General features: G+C 42.1%; 1 protein-coding gene and 1 pseudogene across 1 annotated transcript; one reads left to right on the forward strand and one right to left on the reverse strand.

Annotated features, from left to right (window-relative positions):
* Positions 1-2,212: 2,212 nt before the first annotated feature.
* Positions 2,213-14,218, reverse strand: LOC129463209 (uncharacterized protein C2orf78). Its single transcript, XM_055243859.1, has 3 exons — positions 13,995-14,218; positions 5,134-5,883; positions 2,213-4,293 (listed from the first exon to the last, which is right to left on the reverse strand). The coding sequence occupies exons 1-3, from the start codon at positions 14,089-14,091 to the stop codon at positions 2,369-2,371; spliced, it is 2,772 nt and encodes a 923-aa protein (XP_055099834.1). The 5' UTR covers positions 14,092-14,218; the 3' UTR covers positions 2,213-2,368.
* Positions 14,219-18,362: 4,144 nt separating this feature from the next.
* The window catches only part of LOC129463210 (RNA/RNP complex-1-interacting phosphatase-like), a 133,897-nt pseudogene continuing 126,137 nt past the window's right edge, over positions 18,363-26,122 (forward strand).

Genomic DNA, 26,122 nt, shown 5'->3' on the forward strand with positions numbered 1-26,122 from the left:
GGTGTAGTCATACAATAAGAATACTATGCAGTATGAAAAGTAGTTCAGTCTGAAATTAGTTCAGACACACACTACAACATAGATAAACCTTTAAAACATAATACTAAATGAAAGAAGCCAGATACCAAAGGTCACATGTTGTATGATTCCATTTATATGAAATGTCCAGAAAAGGTAAATCCAGAGATTGTTGGTTGCCTGGTGTCAGAGGGAGGAGGGAATGAGGAGTGACCGCTAATGGGTAGAGGGCTTTTTTGCAGGGGATGATGAAAAGGTAATGGCTCAGATAGTTGTAATGATTGTACAATCACCTTGTGAACATACTAAATGCCACTGAATTGTACGATTTCTGTTTGTTTTTTGTTTTGAGACTGAGTCTCGCTCTGTTACCCAGGCTGGAGTGCAGTGGCACGATCTCGGCTCACTGCAACCTCCCCTTCCCGGGTTCAAGCGATTCTTGTGCCTCAGCCTCCTGAGTAGCTGGGATTATAGGCATGCGCCACCACGCCCGGCTAATTTTTGTATTTTTATTAAAGACGGGGTTTCACCATGTTGGCCAGGCTAGTCTGGAACTCCTGAGCTCAAGTGATCCGCCTGCCTCAGCCTCCCGAAGTGCTGAGATTACAGGCCGCTCCCAGCCGAATCGTACGGATTTTGAACCGTGAATTTTATGTTAGGTGACCCATACATCAGAAACTATTTTTTTTTAAAGTAAATTACTGATTTTCCCATGGTGACCATCCACTGCCCCCATATTTCCTTCCCCCACCCATTCTTCTCCTGCTCTCCCCCCACCGCCCCCAACCCTTTCTACCTCCCGCTGTGCCTCGACGGGCGGAGGCGGGGAGGGGAGAGGGGGCTCCCCCTAAGGAGCCTCTGTGGACAGTTGGGCGCCTGCGTCTTTCGGCTTATGGAGGGGGACCCAGGGCGCGCGTGCGCCCACCACTCATCCTGTGAAAATGGACGCTCCGAGCCGTTTTTTCTCGTGTACTTCAGTTAATGGTGACGGCCGAGAAGGTTGCACGTGCTGGAATGGGTGGAGGAGGACCTAGCGGCCTCTTAATATTTAAGTCCCTCCAGAAGCTTGATTTCGCATGCCTGTAACCTCTGCATGCCGCGGTCTGAAAGCCAGGCTGGCTGCCTGCAGGCGCTTGCAAACGCTGAGGACTTCCGAGACCCACAGGCCTTACCCCTTTGCACGCAGTGTGACCCAAACCCATTGCTGAACCTCACTAGTAAAGTGGCACAGTGTTACTGGTCTTGTGTGTTGTTGTGAAGGTCAACTGAAGTAGTGCGTCTCATTGCCCCTTGTATAGGTGTTGGTTGTACTCTGGGGTCTGTTCTGGGCCAGCTTCATGCTGCTGCAGTTCATTTGGCTGGGCCCCAGGTTATCAGCTGCACCTAGGAGAACTGTGAGCCCTTGCCATTCCCCTGGTAGATTTCCCCTATGTTTTGTACCTCTCTTTCCCAACTGTGATCGTATATGTATAAGGTAACCCAAACCTGTTGATGAGTCCTGAATCTTATTTTCTAAAATACCTATCTGGTAGGCCATGAGACATAAGGCCATCATCCATGGGAGATTTTGTATGTTTCTTTTGGTCCACCCAGCCTCATCTTCTGCCATCTTCAATTTATATCCAGATTTTATTCTTGTGGTCCTAACCTCATATTCTGCATCTTACTTCTGCCATTTTCCCCATTTCTGATTCTTTGTATAAGCCCATAAAATCTCTCCCCATTTGACCTTCTTAGTCCTGGAACATGTTCCTTCCTGTTTCCTCAATTCTTATCCCTTTCTGTCTATTCTCCCATCCAACTTTTAGTTCCTTCTTTTTTTTTTTTTTTTTGAGACAGAGTCTCACTCTGTTGTCCAGGCTGGAGTGCAGTGGCATGATCTCGGCTCACTCCGAGCTCCATCTCCCGGGTTCGAGCCATTCTCCTGCCTCAGCCTCCTGAGAAGCTGGGATTACAGGCACCCACCACCACACCCAGCTAATTTTTTGTATTTTTAGTTTTTAGTTTGTATTTTTAGTTTCACCATGTTGGCCAGGCTGGTCTCGAACTACTGACCTCAGGTGATCCACCCACCTCGGCCTCTCAAAGTGCTGGGATTATAGGCATGAGCCACCACGCCCGGCTATAGTTCCTTCTTTCTAATGCAGCCTTTGATACCCACCCCCACCAAAGAAAACCCACAGTCAACAGCATCTCAAAACTCAAAAGGCCTTTTTATTACTTATCTATTAATCAATTCTATTACATTTCTTTATTATGTTTTAAAAATATATCAGAATAAATAAATTAGTATCTATCTATCTATGTGGAAAACCAGCGGTATCCAAAGTAAAACCAACAATCTCAGCTCTTAGATTGTGTAGCCGTAGTATTCAGCAATTTCCATATCTCTTTCCCTTTCAACGAGAAACTGCACTTTCCCCAAAGAGGTGTATTTGGCAGCATTCTCACGCTCTTGTTGAGCCTTTCTCTTCATGGCCTCACGCTCTGGCCTCTGCTCTTCTGTGATGGGCATTGACATTACTGGCTCAGGAACAGTGGGTTTCCTCCATGGACGGGGTTGGAGGCTGAAGTCTTGGATTAGAAATCGATTTTGAGGCTTGGGCAGTGACCGGAGACTGGTCACAGCAGTGGAAACAGGCTCCCGCTGCAGAGAAGAACAAGATGATGTTTTGTAGGGTGATGGCCTAGAAGCAGCAGATTGAGGGACAGTAGGCTGGGTAGGGTTGGCTGAACTGGGTTCAGTTGCTTTAGTTGAAATTGGCTGAGCTGGTGTGGCAGGACCTGTCAAAGATGTGTTGGTAGGAGCTGGTCGGGATGGATTGACTGCAGTTGATTTAGCTGAGTTAGTAGAATCAGGTTGAGCAGGGTAAGCCACAGCAGGCCTACGTGAGGCCAGAGGGTTTCGCCGCCGAGAAACAGGTTGAGCTTGAGGTTTGTCCGGGGTCAGAAAGGGCAAAGGTATCAACTTGACCTTCCCAGGTGGTGGCAACTCAGAGTGGGATGGAGATGGACACTCTTTTTCAGCACTACCATCTAGTTTCTGGGCCTTGACTTGAATTTTCTCCGGGCCTTTACCCTCACGTCGGGTATCCAGCCATGGTTTGCCAGCTGGGAATGGCTGGCGGTTTTGGGTGTTGCTTGAGCTTCCCAGGATCCTGGAGGAAGAGAATCCAGTTTTGTTATCAATCTTTTTCCCGAGTGCATGGAAAACTTGCACGGACTCTAGCAGGTGCATGCCTAGGGAGCTTCGGGGCTTTTTAAAGGTCTCTTGGCTAAGCTCAGGTTGATTTTTCTTCCGTTTCCTATTGGGAATGGTTTGCTTCTCTTCTACCTTGACTTTGTTCCCTGACTGCTTACTCTCTTCAGATTTCTTGGAGCTGTTCTTTCTGTTCCCTTTGGTCTTTTCCTGCCCATGGCTCTTAGTTTTGCTGATCCTGCTGGATGCAGATTTGTGAGGTTTGTCGCTAGAATGCTTGGCCTTGTTCACAGAAGCGCTGTCACTGACTGTAGCACTGCAAACAACCACTTCTCCCTCTAATGGGAACTCTGGGTTCTTTGGCTGGATTTTGGCCTTGGGAGCACCCTGGATAGGCTCGGAAGCTTTATGCTTGTTCTTCCTGACTTGATCAGAGTGACCCTTTATGACATATGACTTTTCCTGCGCCTGATTTACCTTGATGGCACTGGTATCTTTGGCTTTCTTTGCTGAGGGAACTTCGGGTTGGTCAAGATCTTGTAAGGAACTGAAGATCGGGGGGAGATAAGTATTCTCCACCCATGTAGTGGTGTCTGCCAAATCACTGCTAGACTCAAACCCATTTTCAAATATCCCTTGGTCCTCAAGACTTAGGCTGTTATTTCTTAGATTGGCATTTTCAGAACCAGGCTGCTCCTCTTGGCCAAGAGGATCAATGCAGGCCAGAAGCGGGTGAATATCGGGGCTTTCTAAAAGAGGTAGTGGAGGATCTTGATTTCCTATTAGGATCTGGTAGACATCTAGAGGCTTTGAAAGGTTGGTTTTAATCTCATCCAAATTCTCATTCTCATTTTTTTCCTGGCTTGGAGCTGGAGACAGTGTCAAGAGATTAGTAGGACTCTGGACTGGAGTTATAATTGAAATGTCCCCAAGCTCAGGTGATGGGTTACTCTCAAGTGTCTGGGTATTTCTGCTACTGAAGGACTTGGGGAATTCTGGAGTTTGTGGCAGACAAAATGTCTGGCTTGGAGATTGCAATCTCAGGGAAGTATCCATCCCTAGGGAAGTTTCCATCACTACAAAGGAATCAAGGAAGAAGTCAGTCCCTGGTAAGTGAGATGCTCCCCCTATACACCAATGCAGCAATCGGATACCTTTCCAACAAGGGCAAGGCATTGCTACTAGCTCTTCTTAAGGACCATGGACAAGACCCTGTATTAGGAGATTGGCAGTGACTGTTCTCTTACTGATTATCATTTGATGTGATTGTTTCTTGGTTTTCTTTGTATTTCATAGGGTTGTTGTAAGTCAAAAAGTGAAAGTGATTTTTAAAATAGGAGATGTTTTATAAAGCCTCACATTCTTACAGGGTCCTTTCAATTCTCTCCACTCTCCTGAGAGAATAAGAACACTTTACACCATGGACTAGGGTAGAGAGTGGAGCCCTTCCTCATGAAATAGATAAGCAAGCACAGATTCTGAGCCTGTTTGTTTTGGAGAGGATCTCTGAACACAAGGTCTTAAATCCTATTGTAAGTTAAGGAAAATCAAAATGTCACTGCCAAAATAAGAGTTCTGAAGTGCTTTCCAAAGACACTAAAGTAATAGATTAAGGAAGGACATTACAGCATGGTAGTGCAGGGGAAGTGATCAGCCAGGGCACTAAAAAGTGTATCTGTCAGTACGCTCTTGCGACTCTCTTACATGTAGCACAGATGGCCATTATAGTGTTCCACTTTCCCACTTATAAGGTGTTCTTATATAGAGTCTGAAAATGGAGAGCACTGCCCAAGAATAGTGGTTGAAGTCTCAGGACTTGAATTCTACCTGTCCAGGGACTCACCACTCAGCTACAGATTTGACCCTCCTTTTCAGTGCTGACATTATTCCTCTCCTTTCTTGATGTTTGTACTCACCTTGAACGCTGGTTTCTGTGATGGGTTGAGCAGACACAGAGTAATACATCCCAGAAGTAGAGACTGGTGGTAGGACATTTGTGGGCTGAACCTCTTTTAGCACCATCACCATTTCTGGTTGATGGGCAGAAGCCCTATATCCTGTGTATGACACAGAGCCATACGATTGCAGGCAGGATAGTGGAGGCCTCATTGTGCCCTGATTATAGTAATAGACCTGGCTTCCTATCTGGTAGGGAAGTGACAGGTTATGGCCCTGCTGATTTGGAATTTGAGTTAGTGTCCCCTGAACAAGGCTGGCAGATAGTGATGGATAGAGAAGGACCACAGTATTGGTATCTGAAGTTTTATCATACTGGGCTGTCATAGACATGGAAGAGACAGCTGTGTTCTGATCAATGGCAGTCACAGTGAAGTCCCTGAGTGAGGATGACTTCTTTACTGTGCTTGCTGTACTATCCCACTCAAAAACGCCTGGATAAGAGGCAGCTGAAGTACAGATATGGCTCTGGCCAGTAACCCCAGACAACATAGTTGTGCTAGAATGTTGGTAAAGGCAGGTGCTGCCCATGAGTGGCTGGAAGGAGGTGCCAGAGGCTGATGGCTGTAGCCATGCTGAGCTGATGGCTGGTGCAGAGGCTCTGGAGAAGTTGGAGATGCTTCCTGTTATGAAAGCTGCATTGCTCACCACAGGAAGAGAGAGCTGCAGAGAATTTGCAGTTCCAGGTAAAGATGTATTTTGGAAATCTTCTGTAGGAAACAAGAGAGAGATGAAAAAACCGATGAGATTGAAAAATTCTCACCTTATTTGAAGAACAGCATTATCTTAAGGTTGTTGCAATCAGGAAGCCTCTAATACCAATACTCACTGAGATACCAAAAGCCAAACAGTTTATGATGGCCTTGAGTGCTGAAGCAGTTTGGTCCTCTTCTGATGAACTGTCTTTGTGTCCAACTTGGACACAGATGTGAAGACCCATGTGGTCTGGTTTCATATAGTATTTCCTAGGCTAGAAGCAACCTTCTCCCTTCCCTATCTTTCCCTTGAATCTGGGCTAGTATAGACTCATAACTATTTCCTAGAATTGGAGCATTTTAGAATAGGAGGTCCTTAGAGAAGTTCTAACGTTTCATTTTATGAGTCTGAGAGGTCAGATTGACCTGTTTAAGTTTTACCATTATGTTAATATCATTACCAGGTTACAGAACCTGACTTCCTTGCCAGGAGTGTTTTCTCTGAGCATAGAACAGAAACCAGGAAATTAGAACTTTTAGTATGGCATTTTTTTGGTCTACTGGAATATAGTACAGCTATTACCTTTATAATCCTTAGTGTCACATTTTGCTTCTGCAGGTCATATGATACGTACTAGAGTTTATATTTAACCCAGGCCATTGGTAAATCTTTTTTTTTTTTCTTTTTAGTTTTTTTTTTATTATACTTTAGGTTTTAGGGTACATGTGCACAATGCGCAAGTTTGTTACATATGTATCCATGTGCCATGTTGATTTCCTGCACCCATTGACTCGTCATTTAGCATTAGGTATATCTCCTAATGCTGTCCCTCCCCCCTCCCCCAACCCCACAACAGTCCCCGGAGTGTGATGTTCCCCTTCCTGTGTCCATGAGTTCTCATTGTTCAATTCCCACCTATGAGTGAGAACATGCAGTGTTTGGTTTTTTGTCCTTGCGATAGTTTACTGAGAATGATGTTTTCCAGTTTCATCCATGTCCCTACAAAGGACATGAACTCATCATTTTTTATGGCTGCATAGTATTCCATGGTGTATATGTGCCACATTTTCTTAATCCAGTCTATCGTTGTTGGACATTTGGGTTGGTTCCAACTCTTTGCTCTTGTGAATAGTGCCGCAATAAACATATGTGTGCATGAGTCTTTATAGCAGCATGATTTATAGTCCTTTGGGTATATACCCAGTAATGGGATGGCTGGGTCAAATGGTATTTCTAGTTCTAGATCCCTGAGGAATCGCCACACTGACTTCCACAATGGTTGAACTAGTTTACAGTCCCACCAACAGTGTAAAAGTGTTCCTATTTCTCCACATCCTCTCCAGCACCTGTTGTTTCCTGCTTTTTTAATGATGGCCATTCTAACTGGTGTGAGATGGTATCTCACTGTGGTTTTGATTTGCATTTCTCTGATGGCCAGTGATGATGAGCATTTCTTCATGTGTTTTTTGGCTGCATAAATGTGTTCTTTTGAGAAGTGTCTGTTCATGTCCTTTGCCCACTTTTTGATGGGGTTGTTTGTTTTTTTCTTGTAAATTTGTTTGAGTTCATTGTAGATTCTGGATATTAGCCCTTTGTCAGATGAGTAGGTTGCAAAAATTTTCCGGCATTCTGTAGGTTGCCTGTTCACTCTGATGGTACTTTCTTTTGCTGTGCAGAAGCTCTTTAGTTTAATTAGATCCCATTTGTCAATTTTGACTTTTGTTGCCATTGCTTTTGGTGTTTTAGACATGAAGTCCTTGCCCACGCCTATGTCCTGAATGGTATTGCCTAGGTTTTCTTGTAGGATTTTAATGGTTTTAGGTCTAACATTTAAGTCTTTAATCCATCTTGAATTAATTTTTGTATAAGGTGTAAGGAAGGGATCCAGTTTCAGCTTTCTACATATGGCTAGCCAGTTTTCCCAGCACCATTGATTAAATAGGGAATCCTTTCCCCATTTCTTGTTTTTGTCAGGTTTGTCAAAGATCAGATAGTTGTAGATATGCAGCATCATTTCTGAGGGCTCTGTTCTGTTCCATTGATCTATGTCTCTGTTATGGTACCAGTACCATGCTGTTTTAGTTATTGTAGCCTTGTAGTATAGTTTGAAGTCAGGTAGTGTGATGCCTCCAGCTTTGTTCTTTTGGCTTAGGATTGACTTGGTGATGTGGGCTCTTTTTTGGTTCCATATGAACTTTAAAGTAGTTTTTTCCAATTCTGTGAAGAAAGTCATTGGTAGCTTGATGGGGATGGCGTTGAATCTATAGATGACCTTGGGCAGTATGGCCATTTTCACGATATTGATTCTTCCAACCCATGAGCATGGAATACTCTTCCATTTGTTTGTATCCTCTTTTATTTCATTGAGCAGTGGTTTGTAGTTCTCATTGAAGAGGTCCTTCACATCCCTTGTAAGTTGGATTCCTAGGTATTTTATTCTCTTTGAAGCAATTGCGAATAGGAGTTCACTCATGATTTGGCTCTCTGTTTGTCTGTGATTGGTGTACAAGAATGCTTGTGATTTTCGTACATTGATTTTGTATCCTGAGACTTTGCTGAAGTTGCTAATCAGCTTAAGGAGATTTTGGGCTGAGACAATGGGGTTTTCTAGATATACAATCATGTCATCTGCAAACAGGGACAATTTGACTTCCTCTTTCCCTAATTGAATACCCTTTATTTCCTTCTCCTGCCTGATTGCTCTGGCCAGAACTTCCAGCACTATGTTGAATAGGAGTGGTTAGAGAGGGCATCCCTGTCTTGTGCCAGTAGAGGGAATGCTTCCAGTTTTTGCCCATTCAGTATGATATTGGCTGTGGGTTTGTCGTAGATAGCTCTTATTATTTTGAGATACGTCCCATCAATACCTAATTTATTGAGAGTTTTTAGCATGAAGGGTTGTTGAATTTTGTCAAAGGCCTTTTCTGCATCTATTGAGATAATCATGTGGTTTTTGTCATTGGTTCTGTTTATCTGCTGGATTACATTTATTGATTTGTGTATGTCGAACCAGCCTTGCATCCCAGGGATGAAGCCCACTTGATTATGGTGGATAAGCTTTTTGATGTGCTGCTGGATTCTGTTTGCTAGTATTTTGAGGATTTTTGCATCAATGTTCATCAAGGATATTGGTCTGAAATTCTCTTTTTTGGTTATGTCTCTGCCAGACTTTGGTATCAGGACGATGCTGGCTTCATAAAATGTGTTAGGGAGGATTCCCTCTTTTTCTATCGATTGGAATAGTTTCAGAAGGAATGGTACCAGTTCCTCCTTGTACCTCTGGTAGAATTCGGCTGTGAATCCATCAGGTCCTGGACTCTTTTTGGTTGGTAAGCTATTGATTATTGCCACAATTTCAGAACCTGTTATTGGTCTATTCAGCGATTCCCCTTCTTCCTGGTTTAGTCTTGGGAGGGTGTATTTGTCGAGGAATTTATCCATTTCTTCTAGATTTTCTAGTTTATTTGCATAGAGTTGTTTGTAGTATTCTCTGATTGTAGATTGTATTTCTGTGGGATCAGTGGTGATATCCCCTTTTTCATTTTTTATTGCATCTATTTGATTCTTCTCTCTTTTCTACTTTATTAGTCTTGCTAGCTGTCTATCAATTTTGTTGATCTTTTCAAAAAACCAGCTCCTGGATTCATTAATTTTTTGAAGGGTTATTTGTGTCTCTAGTTCCTTCAGTTCTGCTCTGATTTTAGTTATTTCTAGCCTTCCGCTAGGTTTTGAACGTGTTTGCTCTTGCTTTTCTAGTTCTTTTAATTGTGATGTTAGGGTGTCAATTTTGGATCTTTCCTGCTTTCTCTTGTGGGCATTTAGTGCTATAAATTTCCCTCTACACACTGCTTTGAACGTGTCCCAGAGATTATGGTATGTTGTGTCTTTGTTCTCATTGGTTTCAAAGAACATCTTTATTTCTGCCTTCATTTCATTATGTACCCAGTAGTCATTCAGGAGCAGGTTGTTCAGTTTCCATGTAGTTGAGCGGTTTTGAGTGAGTTTCTTAATCCTGAGTTCTAGTTTGATTGCACTGTGGTCTGAGAAACAGTTTCAAGCCTGGAGGGAGAGCACGGGGAGAGCTGCTTCTCTAACTCCACCCAGGGCAGCATGGCGTGCCCTCCACCTGCACACTCCCCACTCTCAGGCTTGGTGGGCCAGGGCAGGGGCTCAGTCACCCCTAGGCTTTCAGCGAGTTTCCAGGGAGGCATCTTCAAGGGGACCTGGGTGAGCCAGGCTCTGGGCCGGCACTCACCTGGAGCTGTGACTCCCTAGCAGGCACTCCCAGCCTGCCCTCTGATGAAAGGCCAACCTCCCTTCCTCTAGAAAAAGGAGTCAGCCATCCAGAAACACACATTGTCTCCCAGCCTTGTGCTGGGGCAGCAGAACGCACCTTCTGGGGAGAGAGGCCTATCCACTCTGATCTCTGCAGTCTCTGTTCCCTGGGACACCAACACGGGTGCAGCCTACCGGGACAGTCGCCTTGCTGACCCGAGGAGGCAGATGGAGAGATGGAGTTGATCAGGCCATTGGTAAATCTAAAAGGTCATTCTTTGCCCTCTTCAAGCCTGGATTTTTATCATAAGTCAAAATAACTACCTGATAGAAATGCGTTTTTTTTTCTTTTTTTAAATTTTATTTTATTGAGACAGAGTCTTACTCTGTCACGCAGGCTGGAGTGCAGTGGCTTGATCTCAGCTCACTGCAACCTCTGCCTCCTGGGCTCAAGCAATTCTCATGCCTCAGCCTCCTGAGTAGCTGGGATTATAGGCGCATGCCGCTCTGCCTGGCTAATTTTTTGCATGTTTAATAGAGACGGGGTTTTGCCATGTTTACCAGGCTGGTCTCGAACTCCTGACATCAGATTATCTGCCTGCCTTGGTCTCCCAAATTGCTGGGATTACAGGCGTGAGCCACAACGCCCGGCCAAGAAATGCTTTTTGAAAGAAAAAGGCTAGTTAAACTCTGAGCTTCAGGCTGCTTGTCTATAAAGAAGTTATAAAATAATAACAGTGATAATTCATACATGAATAAAAGTGATAGATTACATATGACTTATAATGAGGAAGACATAGTAAGTTCTGAAAAAACAGACAAAATAATTAAAAACATAAAATCATGGAACTAAAACAATATATAGATATTAATGAAAATTGGGGTATGTAGCTAGCATCAAAACATAGTAAATTACTAACTAAAGCTGTTACCATACATGCAACATTAGGAAACTGAATAGTATCTACTCTTTCTTAGTGAATACTATTAACCAAGAAACAGCTCATAATAGAATGAATTTCTAACCAACATATATAGACAGAGAAACTGTATCAGCAAAAAGTGTGTAACAAGCAGAAAAATGCAGGAAATGTGAATGTCAAATAGCCATAATATATGTGGGTACATATTTCAATAAAAACTGGTACAAAATAGAATGCAAAAAATAAGTGTAAAGGAATTCCATTATTATGCTCATTCATATTTCTATCAATATTATGCAGCAAATGACAGGTATTAGCCCTAGTATAATATTTAAATTATTATAGCCACATAACAAGCAGAAAAGAACCCTTAAAAAGTATCATGAGAGCTTTAATATTTATCCTCAAAACCTAGATTATAATCGTCTTCAATGTCCAGGAAAGTGACATCCCCATAGCTTAAAAAAAACGCTAGAATCCAATTAAAAAATGTTTTGAATGTAGGAAAATTGAAAGGACTCCAGAAAATTTGGCTTAGATAGATATGGAATTAGAGATATGTGGCTGATATGTGGCTTGACTTTTTATTCTTAGATCTAAAAGCAGTCCATTGTAAATCAGTATGTACTCTGTTTTTGGAAGAAAGTATTAAGATAAAAAAGCAGCTTTTACTTGAAATCTACTTTTCACACAAAGGTATTGTTCTTCTGATGCAAATAACAATATTCTTTTTTCAGAAAACTTAATTTTATTGTTAATAGGAGAAACATCCATATAATTTAAAAATTAGATACAGGACACTGCAAATTACATGTCCTCCAGCTCTCTAGGTAACCACTTATTAGTTTCTTGTTTGTAGGAAGAATCATTTCTTTTCTTTTCTTTTGAGATGGAGTCTTGCTCTGTCACACAGACTGGAGTGCAGTGGCAAGATCTCGGCTCACTGCAACCTCTGCCTCCCAGATTCCAGAGATTCTCCTGCCTAAGCCTCCTGAGTAGCTGGGATTACAGGCGCCTGTCACCACACCCAGCTAGTTTTTGTATTTTTAGTAGAGATGGGATTTCACCATGTTGGCCAGGCTGATCTCGAACTCCTGACCTCAGGTGATCCACCTGCCTCAGTCTCCCAAAGTGCTGGGATTATAGGCGTGAGCCACCGAGCTCGGCCTGGAGGCATCATTTCTAAAACATATATATATATATATATATACACACATATATATAAAATATACATGTATATTAATATACATGTATATTTTATATATATATGATATACATGTATATTATATATATATATATTCTTTTTTGAGACAGAGTTTTGCTCTTGTTGCCCATGCTGGAGTGCAATGGCATGATCTAGGCTCACTGCAACCTACATCTCCCAGGTTCAAATGATTCTCCTGCCTCAGCCTCCCAAGTAGCTGGGATTACAGGCAGGTGCCAACATGCCCGGCTAATTTTGTATTTTTAGTAGAGACAGGGTTTCTCCATGTTGGTCAGGCTGGTCTTGAACTGACCTCAGGTGATCAGCCCACCTCGGCCTCCCAAAGTGCTGGGATTACAGGTGTGAGTCATCTTGCCTGGCCTCTAAAGCATATTTCTAAAATGTTTATGTTAAAAACTGTCAAGTGTCATCTATGTTCAAAAAGGCAACAGAAAAAAGTAACTGCATGTGACTTCTGATAAGCTGCTTTTCCTAGGGATACTGTATTCTAGCCTGTTTCCTTCCTAGTCCATTGATCTAAGCATTTGCTAAAACCAACTTCATTTTGCCCTACTCTGAATAGATTTCACTCTGTTGTCCTCCTGCTTTTTTTTTTTCAAATTTAAAATATATTTTTTTCTTTTAAAGTCATTTTGTCATTCTCCTTGGCATATCCCAAGGGGAAGAGGAGGGGACCCTGTCTTTCTGCTTTAATTAAAATACCAAATTCCTTACCCTAGAATACCAGCTTCCTTATAACCCAGAACTCTCCATTTTCTCTTTCCACCTAGTTTAGATAGGAATGTCCAAAATGTGAATATTACTTTTCTTTGTTTGTTTGTGACAGGGTCTCACTTTGTCACCCAGGCTGAAGTCCAGTGGTGTGAACATGACTCACTGCAGCCTCCACCTCCTGGGCTCAAGCAGTCCTCTGATCCTCCCACCTCAGCCTCCTGAGTAGCTGGCATACCCCCAACCCTGGCTGAGTTTTAAAAAGTTTTTGTAGAGATGGGGTCTTGCCATGTTGCCCAGACTGCCCGGGAAATCCTAGGCCCAAAGTGATCCTCCCACCTCAGGCTCCCATAGCATTGAGACTGCAGGCATGGGCTACCACGCCCAACTGAATATTAAAAACATCACTATGCATCAGTAAACATCACTAAATTTAAAATAGTAAAGTTGAAATATTAGTGAGGGAGATGGCCTCCCAAAGTGCTGAGATTACAGGTGTGAGCCACTGTGCCTGGCTGAATATTATTTAAAACATCACTAAACATCACTAAATTTAATACAGGAAAGTTGAAATATTAGTGGAGGGAGACCATTACACATGAAACATCTCAGAATATATTGCCAGTTTTCTAGGCCACTTCGGTTTTTTCTCTGTTTCGGTTGAAATGAACACTCTCAGAAAGTCTCTGATTTCATTTTCTATACGTCTACCCTTTAAGACTCAGTATTAGAAAAGAAAAGGGCCAGGGGAAATAACCAATCTATTATCCTAATGTAGCAGATGAGGAAACAGAATTTGTGAGAGAAGAAAAGTTATCTAAAGTCTCACAGCTAGTAAATGTCAAAGCCAAAACTGAAACGAGGTCTCCAGATTTCTACTTCAATACTTTCCCTGTTATTCCAAGCTGTTTGGGACTATAGGGGGAAAGAAATCTAAATTTAGGGGCAAAGAAATCTCATGAAAACCGTTTTAAAAAGTTTCTTTCTTTACCTGACATGGTCAGAGAAGAAGAAACATCAACTGCAGATACAAGGGAAGAAGAGACGATACTAGCGGATGTCTGGGTGGCTGACGCCAACGAGGGCATGTGTCCAGTATGAAGGCCACTGGTAACTGATTACTGGTCACTGGCCACTTGTGATGATACAAATTTACAGGCCACACCCAGGAAGCCCCAAGATGCTACCAGGTGGCGGTAGGTTAGGTGGGAGGATGATGTCACAAAGCAGGCAGTTTAAAGGTCTGCGATAGCCAATAGGGAGGTCAGATTCCCAACAAGACAGGATTGGCTGGCAGAGGTGGTCGGTTTAAAGGTCTGCGATAGCCAATAGGGAGGTCAGATTCCCAACAAGACAGGATTGGCTGGCAGAGGTGGTAGGAAAGCTGTTACAGCACCTCTGGGGAGGTGAAATCTGCAAGACAGACATGATAGTCCCACTTTCCCCCAGGCTCTCATGTTAGGGAGATCATCTCAATGTTTGTCATAAATGTTCATTAATATAATTAACTAACATTTATATTTTATATGTTATGTTTCATATTATATAGTAGTATGCATTTATGATTATACGGTACATACACGATATCCTTGGGGAGAAAGGAAAGGGACGTCTAAGTTGAGCAATTACAGTTGTTCTGAAACCATTTCAGTGAATCTGATTAATGAATTTACTGCTGCTTTTTTATTTTATTTTATTTTTTTGAGTTGGAATCTCGCTCTGTCGCCCAGGCTGGAAGGCAGTGGCGTGACCTCGGCTCACTGCAAGCTCCACCTCCCAGGTTCATGCCATTCTCCCGCCTCAGCCTCCTGAGTAGCTGGGACTGCAGGTGCCCGCTACTTCAGCCAGCTAATTTTTTGTATTTTTAGTAGAGACAGGGTTTCACCCTTTTAGCCAGGATGGTCTTGATCACCTGACCTCGTGATCTGCCCGCCTCAGCCTCCCAAAGTGCTGGGATTACAGGGGTGAGCCACCGCGCCCGGCCCTACTGCCGCTTTCAAGGGCCAAAGGAAGGGATTAAAGAACCCTCTTTTGTAACTTGGTTGAACAGCAAAGTTCGTTGACTGCCCCTTATAGGAGATGATGTGGTCCAAGGCTCTTCTCTTTTAGTTTCCTCTCCTTGAATCCTACCTTCTTTGGGCTGGGCCAGGTTGGACTTGGATCTCTCTGCTGTTCTCCTTTTTTTACCCCTTGATTTTAGGCATTATTTCTGGGCCAAGCCTTGATCTTGCATTTTTACATTCGTGGATATTCCTTCTTGTCAACTTTCAGAGCAGGAGTCTTCTTTCAGTGTCCCGATGTTTGGAAAACGGACTCTGCTCATGAGAAGCAAACACCAGAGAGGTAGAAGACAAGGCTGACTGCAGACCTTCCCTCTTCTAGCCTTTGGTCACAATTCTTTTGCCCACAGTTTGCTACCTCTGGCTCCTTGGGCCACACAGACACCCTGCCATCCTGCTCTTTTATACGTGAGAGGCATTCAGGATACCTTCTTTCTTCTCACATAAGAGGATCCAGTGTGGCAGTTACTGATAGCCTCCTCTCCCTTGCAAACAGCCACTATAGAATCTTGGGCCTTTAGGATTTCCTGTCAGCCATGCTTGGTTGCAAGGGCCAGGCAAAATGAAGAGTTAAAGCATTTAGTGGAGAATAGGAAACAGGCAAGGTGAGGGTACAGGAAAAAAGAGATTTGTGTGGATTTTTTGGTTTCTGTGACAAACAATTCGACACACTTATTTTGTATTAATAGAATAGATAATTTAATATTTTTTATGTAGCTCGTCCAGAACTTCCATTACTTCTGTACACTGAGGAAAATAATCATAATATTCTTTTTCCATTTAGTTTTTTGTCATATTACCTCATTTATGTTATTTACTAGTAAGTGTGGTTACTTTCTATAAACCCTATTCTGCCTAGGTCTGGATTTTCTTGTGTCAACCCTAAATGAATTTGTTCTCACCCCAATGTTGTGTCTTTTAGCAAATTGAAAGTGTAAGCCCAATACAGCTTTTCTAGCTTCTGAAAGATTTATGTCACATTGTGTATCTTGTCTTGTCTATAGACATTTGTACATTTGTAGTTTTGGCTACTATACACCTATTGGAATTTTTCATAAATTCCAAAAGAACATTGTATTATTTATTTATTTATTTATTTTGTGATACAGAGTCTCACTCTGTTGCCCAGGCTGGAGTGCAGTGGCACAGTCTTGGCTTATTGCAACCTCTGCCTCCCACATTCAAGCCATTCTCCTGCCTCAGTTTCGGAAGTACCCTGGACTGCAGGTATGAGCCACCACGCCCAGCTAATTTTTGTATTTTTAGTAGAGATAGGATTTTACCATGTTGGCCAGGTTGATCTCAAACTCCTGGCCTCAAGTGACCCGCCCACCTCGGCCTCCCAAAGTGCTGGAATTACAGGCATGAGCCACCATGCCCGGCCACAATATTTTATAATTTAATGTCAAATTTGAATGTGGGCTGGGCACGGGGGCTCACGCCTGTCATCCCAGCACTTTGGGAGGCCGAAAAGGGCAGATGACTTGAGGTCAGGAGTTCAAGACCAGCCTGGCCAACTTGGTGAAACCCTGTCTCTACTAAAAATACAAAAATTAGCCGGGCATGGTGGCACATGCCTGTAGTCCCAGCTACTCAAGAGGCTGAGGCAGGAGAATTGCTTGAAACCAGGAGGCAGAGGTTGCAGTGAGCCGATATCGCGCACTGCACTCCAGCCTGGGTGACAGAGAGAGACTCCAACTCAACAACAACAACAACAACAAATGATTAAATGTTCCTAATTGTAGGTTTGTTGTGTTCTGCTAACCTGTCTTTTTCTTTTTCCAATGAACAATTTATGAATATTGACACATTTTTAATGATGTGGAAATTTTCAGAATTGTAAATGTTTATGTATTTAAAACTGGTTGGAAAAGTACTGTCTCAAAAATGTTAATAAAGCTAGCAGTCTAGCTTTATTAATATTCATTTATTCAATAGCTCTGACCTTTCTCATCCTTGGTTTACCCAGCTCTAAAATGGTTGCAAAGATTACTAAAAATATATGTAAGTTACTTTCATAAATTAGAAACTAAAAAGTAAAAATTACTTTCAAAAATCTGCCATTGGCCGGGTGCGGTGGCTCAAGCCTGTAATCCCAGCACTTTTGGAGGTCGAGGAGTGCTGATCATGAGGTCAAGAGATCGAGACCATCCTGGCCAACATGGAGAAACCCTGTCTCTACTAAAATACACAAAATTGGCTGGGAGTGGTGGCACGCACCTGTAGTCCCAGCTACTCGGGAGGCTGAGGCAGGGAGAATTGCTTGAACCCGGGAGGTGGAGGTTGCAGTGAGCCGAGATGGCACCACTGCACTCCAGCCTGGTGGCAGACTGAAACTGGGTCTCAAAAAAAAAAAAAAGTCTGCAATCATAATTACTTACAGTTTAATCTGGAATTTAGTACTCTATTCTATTTTCAAAGCTACTATAGGGTATGCTGTCCTTTGTAGTTCCACTTTTAGCAGAATTCAACGTTTTTCTAACGGGTATAGATCTTTATGCTTGAGACTGTGTGGAAACCTTGGACTTGAGCTCCACTCTCAGTAATTTTTGCATTTGCTAAAACTTAAATACATTCTGTCCACCTCTAGCATGATACCTGGTATGTGATAGGAACCCAATAAAAGTTTGGCTTTGATGGGAGTGTATGTTTCTACATTATTTTTGGAGGGTAATTAGGTAGTATCTTTCAAAATTTTAAGTTTGTATGTGTTTCATTCCAGACATTCTACTTCTAGGAATTTAGATATAGTTGTATATATATATAAGGATGTTCACATTGCAGTATTGTCTGTAACAAGATTTGAAAAGAACCTGAAAACAACTAAAGGTCCATTAATACTGAACTGGCTAAATACGTTATGGTACTTTTAATTATGTTACTCATAAGCAATTAAATTGCCTATAGCCATTAAAAAATAGAATCTATGTATGCATAAATTGACTGGGAAAATCAGTGTTCAAGGTATATTGTAGAATATGTACAGTTACTCCTTTTGTATAAAAATAGAGGATATACATATATGTGAAAGTAAATATGTATACACAATGTGCAAAATATGAATGTAAGCACTGGTAAATATCTAGAAGAACACACAAGGAACCGGGGCTGGGGGCGGATAGGGCAGAGGGACTTCCCTGTGCCTCACTGTTTGAATTCTGAAGGGTGCATACGCGCCCTTATTGATCTGTGCTACTGGCCTCTGGCTAAAGAGGGCGCTGTAGCCAACAAAGCCCCGTTTACAAATCAGGAGTCCCAGTAAGCCAGCGTGGTTACGCCATCACGACAGGCGGTGGCACGTGCGCAGTAGCGAGATGCTGGAGCGCGGCGTAGGTGGCTGCCGAATCTCTTCCGGTCTAGGGTCTAATCTTGGCACTGAGGGCGCCGGACTGTCGCTTTTGACCGGCTTGGCATTGTGTGGGCGGCTTCATCCCCGCAGTGGCTGGGGCCGGAGACGCGACTTTTCAGGACGCTCCACAGCCAAGAAGAAGGGCGGAAACCACATCCCCGAAAGGTAGTATGTCTTGGTCCCTTGTTGTGGCCTTTCCAGCTCGTGGCTTCTGGGTCTGGGCTTCATCTTTTGTGGTCTCTGCCTCTCGCTGTTGCCGTCGCAGGCTTGACCTGTCCGCCCCTTGCTTTGAGGCTTTGACCCTCTGCGCCACCCGCTGTAGCTGAAAAGGGCGATGTCTGTGATGTCCCGTGGTTTCTCCATATTCTTGTAAAAGGGAGGTTCTGGCCATTGCTCTTAGGTAAAATACGGAAGGATTGCTTTAAGGTGGGACTGTTACTGTTGGGGACGCTCCTTAATTCCCAAAATGGAACCTCCTCAATTCCTTGTTACGTTGGCACGGCAAGTGTAACGGTTTGAGTTAGGAACCCAGCAGTAGTAGCGCCCTGAGATCTCACATGGCAAGTTGGTTTGTATTGTTTCCAGAAATCACAAAGAGCATACTTTGTTACTTCCTAACAGGCCTCATTTGAAAGATACTCCTTTATACGTACAAATGATTAATTTTGAGACTTTGCACGTAGGTGCAGTGACTGTTTTTACTCCTTGAGATCATCCTCCACCATCTCATACCTCAATAAATCCTCTTCATTTTATCCACTATCTTTTGACTGTCACTTTCTGTCAGTACCTTAATACAGGTCTTGCCTGACCTATTGCAGTTGGGTTCTAATTAGTGAATCTCCTGTTTTCTTCCAATCCGTTTTTTTTTGTTTTTGGGATGGATTTTCGCTCTTGTCCACCAGGCTGGAGTGCAATGGTCCGATCTCGGCTCACTGCAACCTCTGCCTCCCGGATTCAAGTGATTTCTCCTCCCTCAGCCTCCCAAGTTGCTGGGATAACAGGCGCCCGCCACCACACCCGGCTAATTTTTTTTGTATTTTTAGTAGAGACGGGGTTTCACCATGTGGGTCAGGCTGGTCTCGAACTCCTGACCTCAGGTGATCCACCTGCCTCAGCCTCCCAAAGTGCTGGGATTACAGACGTGAGCCACCGGCCTAGCATTATTAAGTGAAGTTCACAGTCCCTCTTCTAGCAGGTTTTCTCTTAAAATATGAACTTGAAGTTTCCTACTAATTGAAATTGATGGCATCAGTCGTATGAAAACTAAAACCGTGAAGTGAAATAGTTGAATTTAAATTATTTCAGTGAATATGTTTGTATTAATGGCACTTTAGTATCTGGTACTGGGCCAAGTTTAACAGGGATACAGAAGTTCTGGGTATCTCCGGTTTTATATAGGCCTTATTTGAGTTGTACTGTTGTGTTGGCTTGTGTTCGTTTTCATGATGGGGAAACAGGAGAGGACAGTATAGGTCATTACTTGGTGGGGTTTAATAAGTGGAGTGGCAAAATGCAAAGCAGAGAGAAGAGAGGACATGTTGTGCGGGCTATGATTCCCATTTTCAAAAAGTCTTATTCTATGCAAGGAAACAAGGCTAACATACAATTTGGCTAACAAAAAATATATCTAATAGGTGGAAAGACTATCTCCCAGTTGGACAGCGGATGCCTGGGACTCGTTTCATTGCTTTCAAAGTTCCTTTGCAAAAGGTAAGCAAAAGTTAATTCAGTATTCTTTCAGGCATCGGAGTTCACCATGCAGAATACTGTTCTCCACTCTATCACATTCCATTTTCTCTTTTTATAGCAAATACTTTGTAATGACCCCTTTACTATCCTGAAATGAAGTTCATAGGTACATACAACCTACTTCATATTTTAAACAAAAATACCAGTGAACACCCTAACTATAATATAAAAAATAAAATAAAAGTAATTTATAATAAAATAATATTTATTTCAATATATAAATATTTGGACATGACTGCATTAAAAGACATAGAGTAATAGTTGCCTGCGCCATGAATTCAAGAATTACAAATGTAGACTGATCTAGGTAGCTTATATTGCTTTAGTGGTAGGAGTTTCTATAATAGATTTCCAAACAGAACAAAGTATAATCTTCATTTGGTTGATAAGGTGATTATTATCCTGGAAAATTCAATATATATTAGTATTGTACAAAAAATACTTTGTGTTTATTTGTGAAATGGAGTTAGGTTCTAAGGCCAAGCTAAATATGAACAGCTTTTTATCTATATTAATGTTGAATAGGACATCCAAAAGCCATTCAGGATGTGGGACACATTTGTAGTACTGTGTTGAATTTGGCAAGTTGTTTAGAATTTGTAATCCTTACCCACTGAATGCCAGTGGGACTCCTTTCCTTCCATGGTCACAATCAAAAATATCCCCTGGATCATCAAGGTCAGGATTTCAGTGGGGAAAATCTGAAGATTGTGTTTTTGTTTAAACTAGGAAAGGAATAGGAGTGATAGGAGGGGAAAGCTTTTGACAGCCATAAAAAAGATGAGAAGGTGAAGACAAATAATTGTTTTCTAGATTCCATGTCTTTCTTATTAGACTTCCCCAGCATAGCTCAGATTAGTATCAGGAGAAGCCTACTTGAAACGTTTTGGGAATTTACTTAATTTGTGACTCATAGATCAGATTTCCTTTTTTAACTGCTGTGTCAGCTTCTCTGCATGTCTGGGCTTAAAAATGAATCATTTCAGGCCAGGCCTGTTGGATCATGTTTGTAATCCCGTACTTTGGGAGGCAAGGTGGGTGTATCGCATGAGCCCAGGAGTTTTAGACCAGCCTGGGCAACATTGCAAAACCATGTCTCTACAAAAAATACAAAAATTAACCAGGCGTGGTGGTGTGTGCTTGTAGTCTCAGCTGCTCAGGAGGCTGAAGTGGGAGGATCGATTGAGCCCAGGAGGTCAAGGCTGCAGTGAGCCGTGGTCATGCCACTGTACTCCAGCCTGGGCAACAGAGCAAGACCCTGTCTCCAAAAAGAAGGTGTTGGAGACACAGGGAATTTTTAGGGAAGTGAAACTATTCTGTGTGATACTGTAAGGGTGGATACATGTTGTTATATATTGATCAAAACCTATAAAAGGGCTTCACATATATTAACACATTTCACAACAATCCTGTGCTGATGAAGTAGCAGTAGTACTAGTATCTCTTATTGAGTGCTTATTCTGCACTAAGCTCAGAGGATAGATGGTTACGCCTAATAAATTATTTTGTAGATAATCAAACAGGCTCAGAAAAGGAAGAATCAAAACTTGAACTTAGTTCTTTCTCTCATTTTTTTTGTGGCAAAATATATATAACATAATATGTACATACAATGCATAACATAGAATGAATCATGCACACCTAACCTCTAGACTTTGGTGATAACGATGTGTCAGAGTTGGTTCTTCATTTGTAACAAATGGACCACACTGGTATGGAATGTGGATAGTGGGGGAGTCTGGGTGGGGTGGGGAAGGCAAAGTACATGTGGGAACCGTCTGTCCTTTTGGCTCAGTTTTCCTGTGAACCTAAAACTGCTCTGAAAACTAGTCTTTTTTTTTTTTTTTTTTTTGAGATGGCATCTCGCTCTGTCGCCCAGGCTGGAGTGCAGTGGTGTGATCTTGGCTCACTGTAAGCTCTCCCTCCTGGGTTCATGCCATTCTCCTTCCTCCGCCTCCTGAGTAGCTGTAACTACAGGCGCCCGCCACCACGCCTGGCTAATTTTTTTGTGTTTTTAGTAGAGACGAGGTTTCACCGTGTTAGCCAGGATGGTCTCGATCTCCTGACCTCATGATCCTCCTGCCTCGGCCTCCCAAAGTTCTGGGATTATAGGCGTGAGCCACTGCACCCAGGCAAACTAGTCTATTTTTTAAAAAGTACATTGCTGGCACCTGAGTAGCCAGACAGATTGAAGGAACAGAGCATAAAGTTCAAAAATAAACCACATACATAAAAGAATATTCAGCAATGAAAGCCATCCTTTATATGTGTAGACATGTAAGAAGTATTTATTTGTGAGGCTGAGACAGGAGGGTTGCTTGAGCTCAGGAGTTTGAGATCAGCCTGGGCTACATGGCAAGATGGCAAGACCCTATCTCTTTTTTTTTTTAATTAAAAAAAAATTTTTTGGCCAGGCGCGGTGGCTCACGCTTGTAATCCCAGCACTTTGGGAGGCCGAGGCGGGCGGATCACGAGGTCAGGAGATCGAGATCACGGTGAAACCCCGTCTCTACTAAAAATACAAAAAAAAAAAATTAGCCGGGCGTGGTGGCGGGCGCCTGTAGTCCCAGCTACTCGGAGAGGCTGAGGCAGGAGAATGACGTGAACCCGGGAGGCGGAGCTTGCAGTGAGCCGAGATTGCGCCACTGCACTCCAGCCTGGGCAACAGAGCCAGACTCCGTCTCAAAAAAAAAAAAAAAAAAAAAAAATTTTTTTTTTGAGACAGAGTCTCGCTGTGTCACCCAGGCTGGAGTGCAGTGGTGTGATCTTGGCTCACTGCAAGCTCCGCCTGCCGGGTTCACGCCATTCTCCTGCCTCAGCCTCCCGGTAGATGGGACTACAGGTGCCCGCCACCACGCCTGGCTAATTTTTTGTATTTTTAGTAGAGACGGGGTTTCACAGTGTTAGCCAGGATGGTCTCGATCTCCTGACCTTGTGATCTTCCCACCTTGGCCTCCCAAAGTGCTGGGATTACAGGTGTGAACCATGGTGCCCAGCTGACCCTCTTTAAAAAAAAAAAAAAAAAAAAGGCCAGGTGTGGTGGTTCATGCCTGTAGTCCCAGCTACTTGGGAGGCTGAGGTGGGAGGATTGCTTGAGCCCAGGAGGTGGAGGCTGCAATGAGTCATGTTTGTGTCACTGCACTCCAGCCTGGATGACAGAGCAACACCCTGTTTCAAAAAAAAAAAAGAAAGAAAAGAAATATTTATAAGCACTAAATATGATAAGCACTCTACCTGGAGCTGGAGATACAGTGGTGAATAAAATCTGGGAGTTTACAGTCTGATTAGGAGACCAACATGAAACAAATACAGAAGTACATACATAGAAGTGGGCTTATTTTTTTTCTTTCTGACCACTCTGGAAGAAAGGATTGTTATAATATACCTTCTATGTTCCAGGAGAATGGAAACTTTCCTTTGAATCTCGTTGTATGTTAGCATCACAGGACTTGAATAAATGCCTAATGTAGTACAGGATTTTAAGCACATATTTGCTCTTATTTCTTTCTCTCTGACAGAGTTTTGAAAAGAAACTTGCTCCAGAAGAATGCTTTTCCCCTTTGGATCTTTTTAACAAAATCCGAGAATAAAATGAAGAACTTGGACTGATTATTGATTTAACATATACTCAACGCTATTATAAACCAGAAGTAAGTGGAACCCTTCATTGAAAAGAACTTTCTTCATTCTGATCCTAAAATAATTTATAGTAATTCAGTAATCATCTTGTGCTAATATAAGCTTGGCCTTCTTTGATGGGTAGTAAGTTTAAAAGAGAACCAAGTTATTTCTCTAATTACATGTTTTTAATTGCTGTCTTAAATGAAATCGAAGACATGAATTGAATTAAAATATTTGGCAGTAGGCTCTGTGTGTGCCTAAGAAATTCTATAAGCTTCCATCTTCTATATTTTGAAAATGAAGTAAACTTATTAATACTAGCAGTGGCTTGAAGGAAAGAAAGGAATATCCAGTATTTCTTAGCACTTATTTTAACCCGTTGCCTGAGCATGTGTAAGCATCATGTAAAAGAAAGTTCTCTAAGTTTATGATTTCTTTTCCCAGTATCTGTTGATACAATACAGAGATTCATATATTCTGTTGGCCCCATTTAGCATCTCAGTGCGAAAGAATGATCCTTCTTCTGACCAGTTCCATGGCTTTTGGAAACAGTAACACCTAATGTTTGTTAATATTTGTACAGCAGTTTGCCATTTAAAAAGTACTTTCAGCCGGGTGCAGAGACTCACACATGTAATCCCAGCACTTTGGGAGGCCAAGGCGGGTGTATTACCTGAGGTCAGGAGTTCGAGACCAGCCTGGCCAACATGGTGAAACCTGTCTCTACTAAAAATACAAAAAAAAGTTAGCCAGGTGTGGGTGGTGCACACCTCTAATCCCAGCTACTGGGGTGGCTGAGGCAGGAGAATCACTTGAACCTGGGAAGCAGAGGTTGCAGTGAGCCAAGATCATGCCACTGCATGACAGCCTGGGCGTCAGAGCAAGACTCCATCTCAAAAAAAAAAAGTACTTTCACATGTATTAACTTAGTTAATCCTCTCAACAATCTTGTGCTGATAAAGTAGCAATTGTGCTAATATCTCCTATTGAATGCTTTTTCTTCGCTAAGCTCAGAGGATTAAATGGTTACAATTAATACATAATTTTACAGAAGATAAAACAGGCTCAAAAAAGGATGACTTAAAACTTGAATTTAGTTATTTTTCTTTTTTTTTAATTGAAGCACTAATTGAGGCCCTATCTTTGGAGAGTTGGAGCTTCTTAGATGGTCCCCTGAGTCCTTTTGACACAACTCTAGTAACCTTTGATCACTCTTTTTTTGCTATTTATATGAAAAAAAATTCCAGGCTTATCTCGTACATTTCCTGCCCTACCCTGAACTCAGCCATTTTCCCAAGGAGCTTTGATGCCTTTCTGGTGGGAATGCTATTGAAAGATGAGAGTCTGAGTGCTAGAGGTGCTCAGTGCTCCTAGGCTCATTGTTACTCGTCTTCTTCTGTGGATGGTGCTAAGAAATATGTTTGTTTTTAAAATACATCATGAGTTCATGCTGATACTTTCCATTTGAACTCGGAACTTCAGTTCTAAAAGAACTGAAAGCAAGGATTTAAACAAATACTTGTACACCAGTGTTCACAGCAGCATTTTTCACAATGGCCAAAAGGTGTCCATCAGTAGGTGAATGGATACACAGAACATTATATGCACACAATGGAATATTATTCAGCCATAAGAAAGAATAAAATTAATACATGCTACAACACGGATGAACCTTAAAAACATGCTTAGTGAAATAAACCGGACACAGAAGGACAAATATATGATTCCACTTGTATGAACTACCCAGAATAGACAAATTCACAGAGACAGAAAACAGACTAAAGGATCTACGAGGTGGGGAGAAAAGGGAATTATGGTTTAATGGTCAGAGTCTTTTTGTCTTGGATGATGAAAAAGTTTTGGGTGTAGACAGTGGTGATGGTTACACAATACTGTGAATGTAATGCCACTGAACTATACACTTATGGATGGTTAAAATGATTTTGACTTAGCCTCTTCTGTCTTTTATCTGTATCTACTTTTCTCCCACCCCAAGAATATCAGTTCTCAATAGTGCCTGGAATTCCTTCTATCTCACAATTCAAATCCAAGTTCTTCTGACTCTATTCTCTACCCTTCTACTTAAATCGTAGCTGCTTTATGAAGGCACTGGCCCTTGAATTGTAAAATATTAAATGGAACTGTTTATATAATTTATAGTTAAATATGCATTCATTCACATGGAATTTGCTTTCAGTTTTGTATACCTAGTGACTATCTATTTTGTAGTTTTATTGAAAATCAAGTGATACTTCCTGGTTGAAGCAGTGTTAGAAAAAATGGCTCTTTTATCACAATTGCATATACTGATATTGGCATATTAAGTTTGTTATAATC

The sequence above is a fragment of the Symphalangus syndactylus genome, chromosome 14 (genome assembly GCF_028878055.3).
Source record: "Symphalangus syndactylus isolate Jambi chromosome 14, NHGRI_mSymSyn1-v2.1_pri, whole genome shotgun sequence".
In the NCBI taxonomy this organism is placed as follows: Eukaryota; Metazoa; Chordata; class Mammalia; order Primates; family Hylobatidae; genus Symphalangus; species Symphalangus syndactylus.